This window comes from Heptranchias perlo, chromosome 3, assembly GCF_035084215.1.
Source record: "Heptranchias perlo isolate sHepPer1 chromosome 3, sHepPer1.hap1, whole genome shotgun sequence".
NCBI lineage: Eukaryota > Metazoa > Chordata > Chondrichthyes > Hexanchiformes > Hexanchidae > Heptranchias > Heptranchias perlo.
The window spans coordinates 142280782-142296874 of NC_090327.1; the positions used below are offsets into that span (position 1 = coordinate 142280782).

The 16093-nt window shown below is 46.9% G+C and overlaps 1 protein-coding gene across 1 annotated transcript in view; it reads right to left on the reverse strand.

The window, feature by feature from the left end:
- Positions 1 to 13467, reverse strand: part of LOC137309196 (EEF1A lysine methyltransferase 3-like) — a 37186-nt gene extending 23719 nt beyond the window's left edge. Inside the window, exon 1 of the mRNA XM_067977460.1 lies at positions 13312 to 13467. Coding sequence (XP_067833561.1) covers positions 13312 to 13467 — 156 coding nt within the window. The remainder of the gene's footprint in view (positions 1 to 13311) is intronic.
- Between the last annotated feature and the right edge of the window lie 2626 nt (positions 13468 to 16093).

A 16093-nucleotide genomic window follows, 5' to 3' on the forward strand; every position in this document is an offset into this window, starting at 1 on the left:
CGGTCTGTACACCCTGTGCCGAGGGTAGTGCCTCCTGCGACGCATCTCTCTCTGCGGTTGCCCTCCCTCCTGCTGTGCAGGTGGATGTGCCGCAGCAACGTGTTGGGGGGCTCCACGTCGATGAGGCGGATGGTGTGGACTGCGAGGCTGCTGGGGCTGGTCATGCTGTTCGTCCTCCGAGGATGTCAACGCACCACCCATCAGGCAGGTGTTGGTCTGAGGGGTTGTGCAGGGTAGGTAGGTGGTTCCTCGCACTGGGGCTGCGGTTTCACGTCGGTCTGTCCTCTGGCTTGGCGGGGGGTGGTGGAGGGCAGGGGTTGCCCTATGTGACGCGGTGGCCTCCTGCGTGGGTGAGGGCTCTCCCCCCCTGTGGGGTGCACCTTGGCAGCTGCCACAGGCTGCTGGCTGGAACACGACCGGTTGGAGTGAGACTGTTTCCCCGAGTATGTGAAACAGTCTGAGTTGAAGGTAAAATCCCACACTTCCTAATAAGACAGCTGAACCAGGTCATTTAATGACCTCAACAAGCAAAGTAAATACACTCAAATGGCATCCCGCTGGCTTTAATTGCCTGCGGGATTCCCACCAGCGGGGGCTGCGCGCGCAGCCCCGCACGTCAGCGTGGAACCCGGAAGTGGCCGGGATCGCGGCGCGTTCCGGTCCCGCACCTGGGGATCGGGATTATCAAGGCCCCCCCGCCGAGAACACACACGAAACCCAATGCTAAAATCGGGCCCATTGTGTCTGAATGCTCGGAGCATTCGTAATAAGGTAGATGAATTAACAGCGCAGAGAGATATTAACGGTTATGATACAGTTGCGATTACAGAGACATGGCTGCAGGGTGGCCAAGGATGGGAACTGAACATCCAGGGATATTCAATATTTAGGAAGGACAGGCAAAAAGGGAAAGGAGGTGGGGTAGTGTTGTTAGTAAAGGAGGAAATCAATGCAATAGTGAGGAAGGATATTGGCTCGGAAAATCACAATGTGGAATCTGTATGGGTGGAGCGAAGAAACACCAAGGGGCAGAAAACGTTGGTGGGGGTTGTTTATAGGCCCCCAAACAGTAGTGGAGATGTAGGGGAGGGCATTAAACAGGAAATTAGAGATGCATGCAAGAAGGGTACAACTGTAATCATGGGTGACTTTAATCTACATATAGATTGGTCAAACCAAATTCGCAATAATACTGTGGGAGAGGAATTCCTGGAGTGTGTACGTGATGGTTTTCGAGACCAATACATTGAGGAACCAACTAGAGAACAGGCGATCCTAGACTGGGTATTGTGCAATGAGAAAGGATTAATTAACAATCTTGTTGTGCGGGGTCCCTTAGGGAAGAGCGACCATAAAATGATAGAATTCCTCATTAAGATGGAGAGTGAAGTGGTTGAATCCGAAACTCGGGTCCTGCATCTAAATAAAGGAAATTACGAAAGTATGAGGTGCGAGTTGGCTAGGATAGATTGGGGAACTTTACTGAAAGGGATGACGGTGGATAGGCAATGGCTAATATTTAAAGAACGTGTGCAGGAATTACAACAATTATTCATTCCTGTCTGGCGCAAAAATCAAACAGGAAAGGATGCTCAACCGTGACGTACAAAAGAAATTAGGGATAATATTAGATCCAAAGAGGAAACATATAAAATTGCCAGAAAAAGCGGCAAACCTGAGGATTGGGAGCAGTTCAGAATTCAGTAAAGGAGGACAAAAAGATTGATTAAGAGGGAAAAAATAGAGTATGAGAATAAACTAGCAGGGAACATAAAAATTGACTGTAAAAGCTTCTATAAATATTTTTTAAAAATTCATTCATGGGTTGTGGGCGTCGCTGGCGAGGCCAGCATTTATTGCCCATCCCTAATTGCCCTTGAGAAGGTGGTGGTGAGCCGCCTTCTTGAACCGCTGCAGTCCGTGTGGTGACGGTTCTCCCACAGTGCTGTTAGGAAGGGAGTTCCAGGATTTTGACCCAGCGACGATGAAGGAACGGCGATATATTTCCAAGTCGGGATGGTGTGTGACTTGGAGGGGAACGTGCAGGTGGTGTTGTTCCCATGTGCCTGCTGCTCTTGTCCTTCTAGGTGGTAGAGGTCGCGGGTTTGGGAGGTGCTTTCGAAGAAGCCTTGGCGAGTTGCTGCAGTGCATCCTGTGGATGATACACACTGCAGCCACAGTGCGCCGGTGGTGAAGGGAGTGAATGTTTAGGGTGGTAGATGGGGTGCCAATCAAGCGGGCTGCTTTATCTTGGATGATGTTGAGCTTCTTGAGTGTTGTTGGAGCTGCACTCATCCAAGCAAGTGGAGAGTATTCCATCACACTCCTGACTTGTGCCTTGTAGATGGTGGAAAGGCTTTGGGGAGTCAGGAGGTGAGTCACTCGCTGCAGAATACCCAGCCTCTGACCTGCTCTCATAGCCACAGTATTTATATGGCTGGTCCAGTTAAGTTTCTGGTCAATGGTGACCCCCAGGATGTTGATGGTGGGGGATTCGGCGATGGTAATGTTGTTGAATGTCAAGGGGAGGTGGTTAGACTCTCTCTTGTTGGAGATGGTCATTGCCTGGCACTTGTCTGGCGCAAATGTTACTTGCCGCTTATGAGCCCAAGCCTGGATGTTGTCCAGGTCTTGCTGCTTACGGGCTCGGACGGCTTCATTGTTTGAGGGGTTGCGAATGGAACTGAACACTGTGCAATCATCAGCGAACATCCCCATTTCTGACCTTATGATGAAGGGAAGGTCATTAATGAAGCAGCTGAAGATGGTTGGGCCTAGGACACTGCCTTGAGGAACTATAAACACGTGAAGAGAAAAAGATGAGTTAACACAAATGTTGGTCCCTTACAGTCAGAAATGGGGGAAATTATAATGGGGAACAAAGAAATGGCAGAACAATTAAACACATACTTTGGTTTTGTCTTCACAAAGGAGGACACAAATAACCTGCCAGAAATGTTAGGGAACCAAGGGTCTAGTGAGAGGGAGGAACTGAAGGAAACCAGTATTAGTAAAAAAAATAGTGCTAGGGAAATTAATGGGGCAAAAGGCAGACAAATCCCCAGGGCCTGATAATCTACATCCCAGAGTACTAAAGGAAGTGGCCCTGGAAATAGTGGATGTATTGGTGATCATCTTCCAAAATTCTATAGACTCTGGAACAGTTCCGACAGATTGGAGGGTGGCAAATGTAATTCCACTATTTAAAAAAGGAGGGAGAGAAAAAACAGGGAATTACAGACCAGTTAGCCTGACATCAGTAGTGGGGAAAATGCTAGAATCTATTATAAAAGATGTGATAACAGAACACTTGGAGGGCATTAACGGGATTGGACAAAGTCAGCATGGGTTTATGAAAGGGAAATCATGCTTAACAAATCTACTGGAGTTTTTTGAAGATGTAACTAGGAGAATAGATAGGGGAGAACCAGTGGATGTGGTGTATTTGGATTTTCAGAAGGCTTTTGATAAGGTTCCACACAAGAGGTTAGTGTGCAAAATTAAAGCACATGGGATTGGGGGGAATATACTGGCATGGATTGAGAATTGGTTGACAGACAGGAAACAGAGAGTAGGAATAAACGGGTCTTTTTCCGGGTGGCAGGCAGTGACTAGTGGGGTACCGCAGGGATCAGTGCTTGGGCCCCAGCTATTCACAATATATATCAATGATTTGCATGAGGGAACTAATGTCACATTTCCAAGTTTACAGACAACACAAAGCTGGGGTGGAATGTGAGCTGTGAGGAGGATGCAAAGAGGCTGCAATGTGATTTAGACAAGTTGGGTGAGTGGGCAAGAACATGGCAGATGCAGTATAACATGGATAAATGTGAGGTTATCCACTTTGGTTGTAAAAACAGAAAGGCAGATTATTATCTGAATGGTGATAGATTGGGAAAAGGGGAGGTGCAACGTGACCTGGGTGTCCTTGTACACCAGTCGCTGAAAGCGAGCATTCAGGTGCAGCAAGCAGTTCGGAAGGCGAATGGTATGTTGGCCTTCATTGCAAGAGGATTTGAGTACAGGAGCAGGGATGTCTTACTGCAGTTATACAGGGCCTTGGTGAGACCACATCTGGAGTATTGTGTGCAGTTTTGGTCTCCTTACCTGAGGAAGGATGTCCTTGCCATGGAGGGAGTGCAACGAAGGTTCACCAGACTGATTCCTGGGATGGCATGACTGACGTATGAGGAGAGATTGGGTCGACTAAGCCTATATTCACTCGAGTTTAGAAGAATGAGAGGTGATCTCATCGAAACATATAAAATTCTAACAGGACTAGACAGACTAGATGCAGGGAGGATGTTCCCGATGGCTGGGGAGTCCAGAACCAGGGGTCACAGTCTCAGGATACGGGGTATGCCATTTAGAACCGAGATGAGGAGAAATCTTTTCACTCAGAGGGTGGTGAACCTGTGGAATTCTCTACCACAGAAGGCAGTGGAGGCCAAGTCATTTGAAGGAGATAGATATATTTCTTAATGCTAAAGGGATCAACGGATATGGGGAAAAAGCGGGAACAGGGTACTGAGTTAGACGATCAGCCATGATCATTTTGAATGGTGGAGCAGGCCCGAATGGTCTACTTTTGCTCCTATTTTCTCTGTTTCTATGTTTCTCTGATGAATGCTCACTTTACTTACTCTTTTCCTTTTTAAATACCTGTAGAAACTCTTATTATCTGTTTTTATATTTCTTGCTAGCTTTCTCTCGGACTATAATGTCTCGCTCATTATTATTATTTTAGTCATTCTTTGCTGTTTTTTATATTCTGTCCAATCTTCTGACCTGCCACTAATCTTCGCGGAATTGTATGCTTTTTCTTTCAATCTGATACTATCTTTAACTTTCTTAGTTAGCCACGGATGGTACGTCCTTCCCCTGGAGTCTTTCTTTCTCACTGGAATGTATCTTTGCGGATTGTTATTAAATATCTCATTGGAGATGCAGTGGCAGACATTTAATGACCTATCCCTTAACCTAAGTTCCCAGTTCACTTTAGCCAGCTCTGTCTTCATGCCCTCATAATTGCCCTTATTTAAGTTTAAAACACTAGTCTTGGACCTACTCTTCTCTCCCTCAAACTGAATATGAAATTCAATCATATTGTGATCACTGCTACCTAGAGGCTCCTTTACAATGAGCTGATTAATTAATCCTGTCTCATTACACATTACCAGATCTAGAATAGCCTGCTCTCTAGTTGGGTCCAGAACGTGCTGCTCTAAGAAACTGTCCCGAAAGCACTCTATGAACTCATCTTCCAGGCTACCTTTGCCAAGCAGATTCTTCCAATCTGTATGTAGATTAAAATCACCCATGATCATCGCTGTTCCTTTCTTGCAAGCCCCCATTATTCCTTCCTGAATACCCTGTCCTACTACTGTCCTGTTACTGTTAGGGGGCCTATAAACTACTCCCACAGGTGACTTCTTGCTTTTACTATTTCTTATCTCTACCCAAACTGATTCTACATCTTGGTCTTTAGAACTCAGGTCATTTCTCCCTATTATACTCATGTCATCCTTAATTAAAAGAGCTACCCCTCCACCTTTTCCGAGCTTCCTGTCCTTCCAAAATGTCAAGTCCCCTTGAATATTCAGGTTCCAGCCTTTGCCATCCTACAGCCATGTCTCTGTAATGGCTCTCAGATCGTACATATTTATTTCTATTTGAGCTGTCAATTCATCCATTTTGTTACGAATGCTACGCTCATTCAGATACAAAGCCCTTAGTGCTGTCTTTTTACTATTTTTGCAACCTCTCGTGTTATCTGCTGGCGCACTCTCAAGTTTGCATGCTCTGTCCCTTCCTGCCACTCTCTGATTATTATTTCCCTTATTGCTACCTTGCTCTTTTGCCTTGTCTTCTTTCTTTAATTTATCACATCTTCACTTACTCGATCCCTCGCTCACCGTTATTTAGTTTAAAGCCCTCTCTACCGCCCTAGTTATACGATTTGCCAGATCACTGGCCCCAGTACGGTTCAGTTGAAGCCCGTCCCAACGGTACAGCTCCCACTTTCCCCAGTATTGGTACCAGTGCCCCATGAATCGAAACCCATTTCTCCCAAATCATTCTTTGAGCCACGAATTTAAATCTCTAATCTTATTTACCCTATGCACATTTGCTCGTGGCTCAGGTAATAATCCAGAGATTATTACCTTTGAGGTTCTGCTTTTTAATTTAGCCCCTAGCTGCTCATACTCCCGAAGCAGAACCTCTTCCCTCATCCTACTTATGTCATTGGTACCTACGTAGACCACAACATCTGGATCCTCCCCCCCCCCCCCACCCCACCGCACTGCAAGTTCCACTCCAGCCCAGAGCAGATGTCCTGAACCCTGGCACTGGGCAGGCAACACAGCCTTCGGGACTCTCATTATCAGCTGCAGAGAACAGTGCCTATCCCTTGATATCTGTCATAGGAACATAGGAACACAGGAACAGGAGTAGGCCATTCAGCCCCTCTTGCCTGCTCCGCCATTTGATAAGATCATCGCTGATCTGTGATCTAACTCCATATACCTGCCTTTGTCCCATATCCCTTAATACCTTTGGTTGCCAAAAAGGTATCTATCTCAGATGTCCATTGATATCTTCCTGCTGTCTGCAGCTTTCCTCCTCACGATCAACCAACTTTTGTGTCATCTGCAAACTTCTTAATTATGCTCTTTACATTTAAGTCTAAATCATTAATATATACCACAAAAAGCAAGGGACCTCGTACTGAGCCCTGCAGAACCCACTGGAAACAACCTTCCAGTCACAAAAACACCCATCGACCATTACCCTTTGCTTCCTGCCACTGAGCCAATTTTGGATCCAATTTGCCACTTCCCCTTGGATCCCATTGGTTTTTACTTTTTTGACCAATCTGCCACGTGGGACCTTGTAAAAAGCCTTGCTAAAATCCATGTAGACGACATCAAACGCACTACCCTCATCGACTCTCCTTGTTACCTCCTCAAAAAATTCAATCAATTTAGTCAGACACGATCTTCTCTTAACAAATCTGTGCTGACTGTCCTTGATTAATCCGTGCCTTTCTAAGTTATCCTGTCCCTCAGAATTGATTCCAATAATTTGCCCACCATCGAGGTTAGACTGACAGGCCTATAATTACTCGATTCATCCCTCGCTCCCATTTTAAACAACGGTGCAGTCTTTCAATCCTCCGGCACCACGCCTGTATCCAGGGAGGATTGGAAAATGATGGTCAGAGCCTCCGCTATTTCCTCCCTTGCTTCTTTTAACAGCCTGGGATACATTTCATCCGGGCCTGCCGATTTATCTACTTCCAAAGATGCTAATCCCCTTAATATTTCCTCCCTCACTATGTTTATCCCATCCAATATTTCACACTCCTCCTTCTTGACTACAATCTCTGCATCGTCCCCCTCTTTTGTGAAGACAGATGCAAAGTATTCATTAAGAACCATACCCACATCTTCCACCTCCACACATAGTTTACCTTTTTGGTCTCTAATAGGACCTAATCTTTCCTTAGTTATCCTCTTGCTGTTTATATATTTATCAAACATCTTTGGGTTTTCCTTGATTTTACTTGCCAGTATTTTTTCATGCCCTCTCTTTGCTTTCCTAATTTCCTCTTTAATTTCACCCCTGCACTTTCTATACTCCTCTAGGCTTTCTGCAGTATTGAGCTCTCGGTGTCTGACATCGGCTTCCCTTTTCTGCCTTATCTTACCCTGTGTGCTCTTTGTCATCCAGGGGGCTCTAGATTTGGCAGTCCCTCCCCTTTTCTTTGTGGGAACATGTTTACCCTGAACCCCTTGAATCTCCCCTTTGAATACCTCCCACTGCTCTGACACTGATTTACCTTCAAGTAGCTGTTTCCAGTTAATTTTTGCTAATTCACTTCTCAGCTTAGTAAAATTGGCCTTTCCCCAATTGAGAACTTTAACTCCTGTTCTATCTTTGTCCTTTTCCATAACTATGCTAAATCTAACTGAATTATAATCACTACCAGCAAAATGCTCTCCCACTGATACTCCTTCCACCTGCCCAGCTTCATTCCCTAAAACTAAATCCAGAACTACCCCCCTCTCTTGTTGGACTCGCTACGTACTGGCTAAAAAAGTTCTCCTGAATGCAATTTAAGAATTCTGCACCCACTATACCTTTCACACTGATTAATATTAGGTTTGTTGAAATCCCCGACTATTACTGTCCTATTGTTTATGCACTTCTCAAACATTTGCCGACATATTTGCTCCTCTATCTCTCTCTGACTGTTTGGGGGTCTATAGTACACTCGCAACGGTGTGACTGCCCCTTTTTGTTCTTTAGCTCAACCCATATTGGCTCATTTGATGATTCTTCTCGTATCATCCCTCCTCACAGCTGTAATTGTTCCTTTAACCAAAATTGCCACCCCCCTCCTTTTTTATCCCCCTCTCGATCTCCTCTCAAAACCCTGTAACCAGGAACGTTGAGCTGCCATTTCTGCCCCTCATTAAGCCATGTTTATGTAATAGTTAAGATATCGTACTGCCACGTGTCTATCTGTGCCCTCAGCTCATTCGCTTTATTCACTAGACTACCTGTATGTTCACTTTCTATCATTCATTTACAAGGCACCCAAATCCCTCTGATTACCAACATTTCTTAGTCTCTCATCTTTTAAAACACATTCTGCTTTTCCATTCTTCCTGCCAAAGGGGATAATTTCACATTTCCCCACATTATACTCCATCTGCAACCTTCTTGCCCACTCATTTAACCTGTCTATATCCCTTTGCAAACTCTTTGTGTCCTCCTCACAGCTTACTTTCCCACCTAGCTTTGTATCATCAGCAACCTTGGATACATTACACTCCGCCCTGATTGATAAAGACTGTAAATAGCTGAGGCCCCAGCACTGATCCTTGTGGCACCCCACTGGTTACAGCCTGCCAGCCTGAGAATGACCCGTTTATCCCTACTCTCTGTTTTCTGTCCGTTCACCAATCCTCTATCCATGCTAATATATTAGCCCCAACCCATGAGCCCTAATCATGTGTAACAACCTCTTGTGTGGCACCTTATCCAATGTCTTTTGAAAATCCAAATATACTACATCCACTGGTTCCCCTTTATCTACCCTGGTAGTTACATCCTCAAAAATCTCTAATAGATTTAAGAACATAAGAACATAAGAAATTGGAGCAGGAATAGGCCATACGACCCATCGAGCCTGCTCCACCTTTCAATAAGATCATGGCTGATCTTCGACCTCAACTCCACTTTCCCGCCTGATTCCCGAATCCCTTGATTCCCCTAGAATCCAAAAATCTAACGATCTCAGACTTAAATATACTCAATGACTGAGCATCCACAGCCCTCTGGGGTAGAGAATTCCAAAGATTCACAACCCTCTGAATGAAGAAATTCCTCCTCATCTCTGCCTTAAATGGCCGACTAATCATCCTGAGACTATGGCCTCTAGACTCTCCAACCGGGGAAACAGGCTCTCATCATCTACCCTGTCAAGCCCACTCAGAATCTTATATGTTTCAATGAGACCACCTTCTAAACTCCAGAGAATATAGGCCCATTCTACCTTATAGGATAACCCTCTCATCCTAGAAATGAATTGATCAAACACGATTTCCCTTTCATAAAACCGTGTTGATTCTGCCTTATAATGTTAGGATTTTTTTAAGTGCCCTGTTACTACATCCGTAATAATAGATTCTAGCATTTTCCCTACTACTGGTGTCAGGCCAACTGGTCTATAATTCTCTGTTTTCTCTCTGCCTCCTTTCTTGAATAGCGGTGTTTCATTTGTTACCTTCCAATCCACAGAGACCATTGTAGATTCCAGGGAATTTTGGAAGATCACAGCCAATGCATCCACTATCTCTGCAGCCACTTCCTATAACCCAAGGATGTAGCCCATCAGGTCCAGCAGATTTGTCAGCTTTTCGTTCCATTAATTTCTCCAGTACTTTTTCCTTACTAATCTTAATCAGTAGGACATATAGCGAGTACATATACCTGGCAGGATACAGACCCAGTTCATTGTGCTAGGGAGGGTGAAAACCCAGTATATGGTGCCCAGGATGGTATAAACTAGTGCATGTACACAGGAGATTATCAACCCAATTTATGGTGCCCAGGATGGTATAAACTAGTGCATGTACACAGGAGATTATCAACCCAATTTATGGTGCCAAGGAGGATATGAACCCAAAACATGGATCCAGGGAGGGTGCAAACTCGGTACAAGGAAAGGGTACAAACCCTGCCCATGGTTCGAGGGCAGGTATAAATCCAGTACATGGTGCGAGACAGATAGTTAAATCCAGCAGATGGCACAAGCCCTGTACATGTTTCCCCTGGAGGATACAAGCCCAGTACATGATGCCCAGGAGGATACAGGCCCAGTACATGGTGCCCTGGATGGTACAGGCCCAGTACATGTTTCCCCTGGATGGTACAGGCCCAGTACATGGTGCCCTGGATGGTACAGGCCCAGTACATGGTGTCCTGGATGGTACAGGCCCAGTACATGATGCCCAGGAGAATACAGGCCCAGTACATGGTGCCCTGGATGGTACAGGCCCAGTACATGGTGCCCTGGATGGTACAGGCCCAGTACATGATGCCCAGGAGAATACAGGCCCAGTACATGGTGCCCTGGATGGTACAGGCCCAGTACATGGTGCCCTGGATGGTACAGGCCCAGTACATGGTGTCCTGGATGATACAGGCCCAGTACATGGTGCCCTGGATGGTACAGGCCCAGTACATGGTGCCCTGGATGGTGCAGGCCCAGTACATGTTTCCCCTGGATGGTACAGGCCCAGTACATGGTGCCCTGGATGGTACAGGCCCAGTACATGGTGTCCTGGATGGTACAGGCCCAGTACATGGTGCCCTGGATGGTGCAGGCCCAGTACATGGTGCCCTGGATGGTACAGGCCCAGTACATGGTGCCCTGGATGGTACAGGCCCAGTACATGGTGCCCTGGATGGTGCAGGCCCAGTACATGTTTCCCCTGGATGGTACAGGCCCAGTACATGGTGCCCTGGATGGTACAGGCCCAGTACATGGTGCCCTGGATGGTGCAGGCCCAGTACATGGTGCCCTGGATGGTACAGGCCCAGTACATGGTGCCCTGGATGGTACAGGCCCAGTACATGATGCCCTGGATGGTACAGGCCCAGTACATGGTGCCCTGGATGGTACAGGCCCAGTACATGGTGTCCTGGATGGTACAGTCCCAGTACATGGTGCCCTGGATGGTACAGGCCCAGTACATGGTGCCCTGGATGGTACAGGCCCAGTACATGGTGTCCTGGATGGTACAGGCCCAGTACATGGTGCCCTGGATGGTACAGGCCCAGTACATGGTGCCCTGGATGGTACAGGCCCAGTACATGGTGTCCTGGATGGTACAGGCCCAGTACATGGTGCCCTGGATGGTACAGGCCCAGTACATGGTGCCCTGGATGGTACAGGCCCAGTACATGGTGCCCTGGATGGTACAGGCCCAGTACATGGTGTCCTGGATGGTACAGGCCCAGTACATAGTGCCCTGGATGGTACAGGCCCAGTACATGGTGCCCTGGATGGTGCAGGCCCAGTACATGGTGTCCTGGATGGTACAGGCCCAGTACATGGTGCCCAGGAGAATACAGGCCCAGTACATGGTGCCCTGGATGGTACAGGCCCAGTACATGGTGTCCTGGATGGTACAGGCCCAGTACATGGTGTCCTGGATGGTACAGGCCCAGTACATGGTGCCCTGGATGGTACAGGCCCAGTACATGGTGCCCTGGATGGTGCAGGCCCAGTACATGTTTCCCCTGGATGGTACAGGCCCAGTACATGGTGCCCTGGATGGTACAGGCCCAGTACATGGTGCCCTGGATGGTACAGGCCCAGTACATGGTGCCCTGGATGGTACAGGCCCAGTACATGGTGCCCTGGATGGTACAGGCCCAGTACATGGTGCCCTGGATGGTACAGGCCCAGTACATGGTGTCCTGGATGGTACAGGCCCAGTACATGGTGCCCTGGATGGTACAGGCCCAGTACATGGTGCCCTGGATGGTACAGGCCCAGTACATGGTGCCCTGGATGGTACAGGCCCAGTACATGGTGCCCTGGATGGTACAGGCCCAGTACATGGTGCCCTGGATGGTACAGGCCCAGTACATGGTGCCCTGGATGGTACAGGCCCAGTACATGGTGCCCTGGGTGGTACAGGCCCAGTACATGGTGCCCTGGTCAGGGGTGGGTGAAGGGGGCGGGGGTTATTACTAGCCATGTACATGGTTCCCAGTAAGGTGTGACATTGTCTCAAGCATATAAAGGAAGGTTGGTTGAAGATATGTGCGCAACCAACTTCACTCAGTGCAGTCAGTGTGGATTCACTGCAGTTCAAAGGGAGTTGGGTGAGTTTCTGAAGGAGAGGAATATCATTGTGTACACAGGGTCAGTGGGTGTGTGCTGAGATACCTCCAGTGGCTGCAAATTCTTTTTGATCGCCTTTGGGGATTGGGGATGAATTTCCCAGAATTATTTTTCCTAAATTGTCCGAGGTTTGTTTGCCTCTCCCGGGAGATTACACGGTTGCTGGTGGGTGGGACATATTATGGGTTATGCTCCTTAGTTGCAATACGGCAGAATGGAAAAGGCCTGTTGGAGGAGCTGGTCTTTTCTGTCTGTTTCTTTCCTGTGCTTGAAGGCGGTAAATTCTCAACTAATCTGCAGTAACTATATTTCAGTGAGCGAGTGGTCCATCTATGGAACAGGCTCCCTGGGGAGATGATTGAAGCAGTCAGTATTGATGCACTCAAATGAAAATAAAATAGATTTATTTCAGAAAATAACATTTTGGGAAGCAACAGATGATTAATTTGAGACATGACATGCGGGAAGTCTTGACATGAGGAAGAGGTGAGTTTGGACCTCTGGTTCCCAAAGCTCTCCACCACTGGGGGTTTCCTCACCTCATGTCTGGGTCTGTTGGAGACTCACTGATGGGATGGATTGCGATAAATATTCTACAACTCGGTTATCACCGTATCATGTGACTACCAGCAAGGTAAACGGTGAATAAGATGGACCTTAATCTTTCTTCCACCAATTCCTATGTTCTTATGAATTTTGTCTGCAAACCCAATGCATCAAATAGAGGTTCCTCAACATGGCGGGTGGAGGGTTGGGTGGGGGGTGGGGTTTGGGGGTGGTGGTGGTGGGGGGGCGGTGGGGGTGTTGTAGTAGAAGGTAGAGACTCTGGGTTTCATTTCTCTCTATCAGATCCAAGCATTTACACCAAACATTGGACTTACAGGTGGCCAAATTACTCCTGCTATCGCAAAATCATTGCTGAAGTCCTCAGTGATCCTCAAAGCGTGCCCACAAAACTGGTAGTCACTCTCTAGTTTGTAGCTGTCCTCCTCGGAGCCGCAGCTGCTGGAATGCTTCTTTTCCAGCTGTGTTTGCATTATCCTCTCTGAGCTCACTCTGCACTGCTTTGATCCTGGTTCACCCTCTGCAATCTCCAGGTAGGTTTTGTCCAGGGGTCTGGATGTGAGCCTGTCTCTGTTTCAGCTTTAGCTCCGTGCAGTCAGCTTGTCCTACAGTGAATGGAACAATACAAAAATCTGATCTGGAAATACCACAAACTTTATTTAATTAGGTTCCCGTCTCTCCTCTCTTCCCCAACAAGTTTGATCATTGACACATTAACACAACATTCAAGAGTTTTTGAAGAGTCCTCAGTACGAAAGTGAACAAATAAATTCAGTCTGCAGACAGCCTAAATAGTGGGCCTTTATCTTAAGACAGGGACGCTGTTTGACTTGCACTGCGACTGTTGTTTTTGTCAGGTGACCCCCTTCATAAGAATATCAGAAATAGGATCAGGAGTAGGCCATACGGCCCCTCGAGCCTGCTCCACCATTCAGTAAGACCATCGCTGATCTTCAACCTCAACTCCACATTCCCGCCCAATCCCCATATCCCTAGATTCCCGCACACCCCAAAAATCTATCAATCTCAGTCTTGAATATCTTCAATGACTGAGCATCCACAGCCCTCTGAAGTAGAGAATTCCAAAGATTCACAACCCTCTGAGAGAAGAAATTCCTCCTCATCTCAGTCCTAAATGGCCGACCCCTTATCCTGAGACTATGCCCCCTCGTTCTAGACTCTCCAGCCAGGGGAAAACATCCTCTCAGCATCTACCCTCTTAAGCCCTCTCAGAATTTTGTATGTTTCAATGAGATCACCTCTCACTCTTCTAAACTCCAGCGTCTAGGCCTAGTCCACTCAATCTCTCCTCATAGGACAACCCTCATCCCAGGCTCTTTGACACAGAGCTGCTCAGCTTACAATCCTAGCAGAAGAACTTTTGCTGTGAACGGTGGTATCATGTCCCCAACCTGGGCCGGGTCGGTGAGCAGCCTTTCTCTGTCGCCTACTCTTTACCTGTTTCATGTTCTTCACCTCTCTCTCCAGCTGCACCTATCCGGAGCTGCCTTTTCCCACTGTGCTGATGACCAGACACTGCTCCATGCTGCTCACTGCCAGTGGGACTATGTATTAGGCCGTGGACTCTTGGTGCATCATTTTAGATCTGAATCGGGCTTCAATGATTGGGTGGGGAACGGTGAATATTCCTCACCACAAGGTGCCAGCAGCCGCTGCATGATCAGCTATTACCATCACTCGATCTGCTCAGGGCTCCGTGTAATTGTACGGTCGTAACACTGCACTGTTTGAAGCTGAGCAACATTTCAAATTACCATCAGGAGAGAGCACCTAAAATGCATGCCTTTGGCCCAGGCAGTGTAATTGTTGTTTATTTCAAAATGAACGTGGAAATTAACTTATTTGCCAACAACCAACTGCAAATAGTCAATTTTCAGCCTGTGGGTTACTTTCTACCAGCGGGAAAACTGTTTCCAAACCTTGCCCTATCGGAGTGCTTCGAAATCCCTGATTCAACAAATCACCACCTGGGGGATGGGGAACTGCTTCTTTGTGCTCAGGGAACCTGTCAATGGTCAACCTCATTCATGTAGTAAGAAGATCCCTAAATATCAGGGAATTCAGCGATTTCAAAATCGACATTCTTGGATTGAGAAGTGACAATGCACAGACTGAAGGAACAGAGGGACATAGGAACAGGAGAAGGCCATTTAGCCCCTCGAGCATGTTCCATTTAATGAGACCATACCTGATCTGTGACCTAACTCCATATACCGCCTTATCCCCATATCCCTTAATACCTTTGGTTAACAAAAGTCTATCAATCTCAGATTTAAAATTAATAATTGAGCACCAACTGCTGTTTATGGAAGAGAGTTCCAAACTTCTACCACCCTTTGTGTGTAGAAATGTTTCCCAACTTCACTCCTGAAAGTCCTGGCTCTAATTTTCAGTCTATGCCCTCTAGTCCTAGACTCCCCAACCAGTGGAAATAGTTTCTCTCTATCAGTTCCCCTTAATATCTTGAAAACTTCGATTACATCACTCCTTAAGAGGTGATCTCATTGAAAGATATAAGATTGTGAGGGGGCTTGACAGGGTAGATGCTGAGAGGTTGTTTCCCCTAGCTGGAGAGTCTAGGACAAGGAGGCATAGTCTCAGGGTAAGGGATCGGCCATTTAGGACTGAGATGAGGAGGAATTTCTTCACTCAGAGGGTTGTGAATCTTTGGAATTCTGTACCTCAGAGGGCTGTGGATGCTCAGTCATTGAGTATATTCAAGGCTGAGATGGATAGGTTTTTTTCAAATTGAAGGAAATCAAGCAATATGGGGACAGGGCTGGAAAGATGAATTGAGGAACAGCCATGATCTGATTGAATGGTGGAGCAGGCTCGAAGGACTGTATGGCCAACTCCTGCTCCTATTTCTTATGTTCTTAATCTTCTAAATTCCAGGCAATACAACCCTAGTTTGTGTAATCACTCCTCGTAATTAACCCTCGAAGTCCAGGTATCATTCTAGTAAACCTACGCTGCACTCCCTCAAAGGCCAATAGATCCTTCCGAAGGTGCAATGCCCAGAACTGAACACAGTATTCCAGGTGTGGTCTAACCAGGGCTTTGTATAGCTGTAGCATA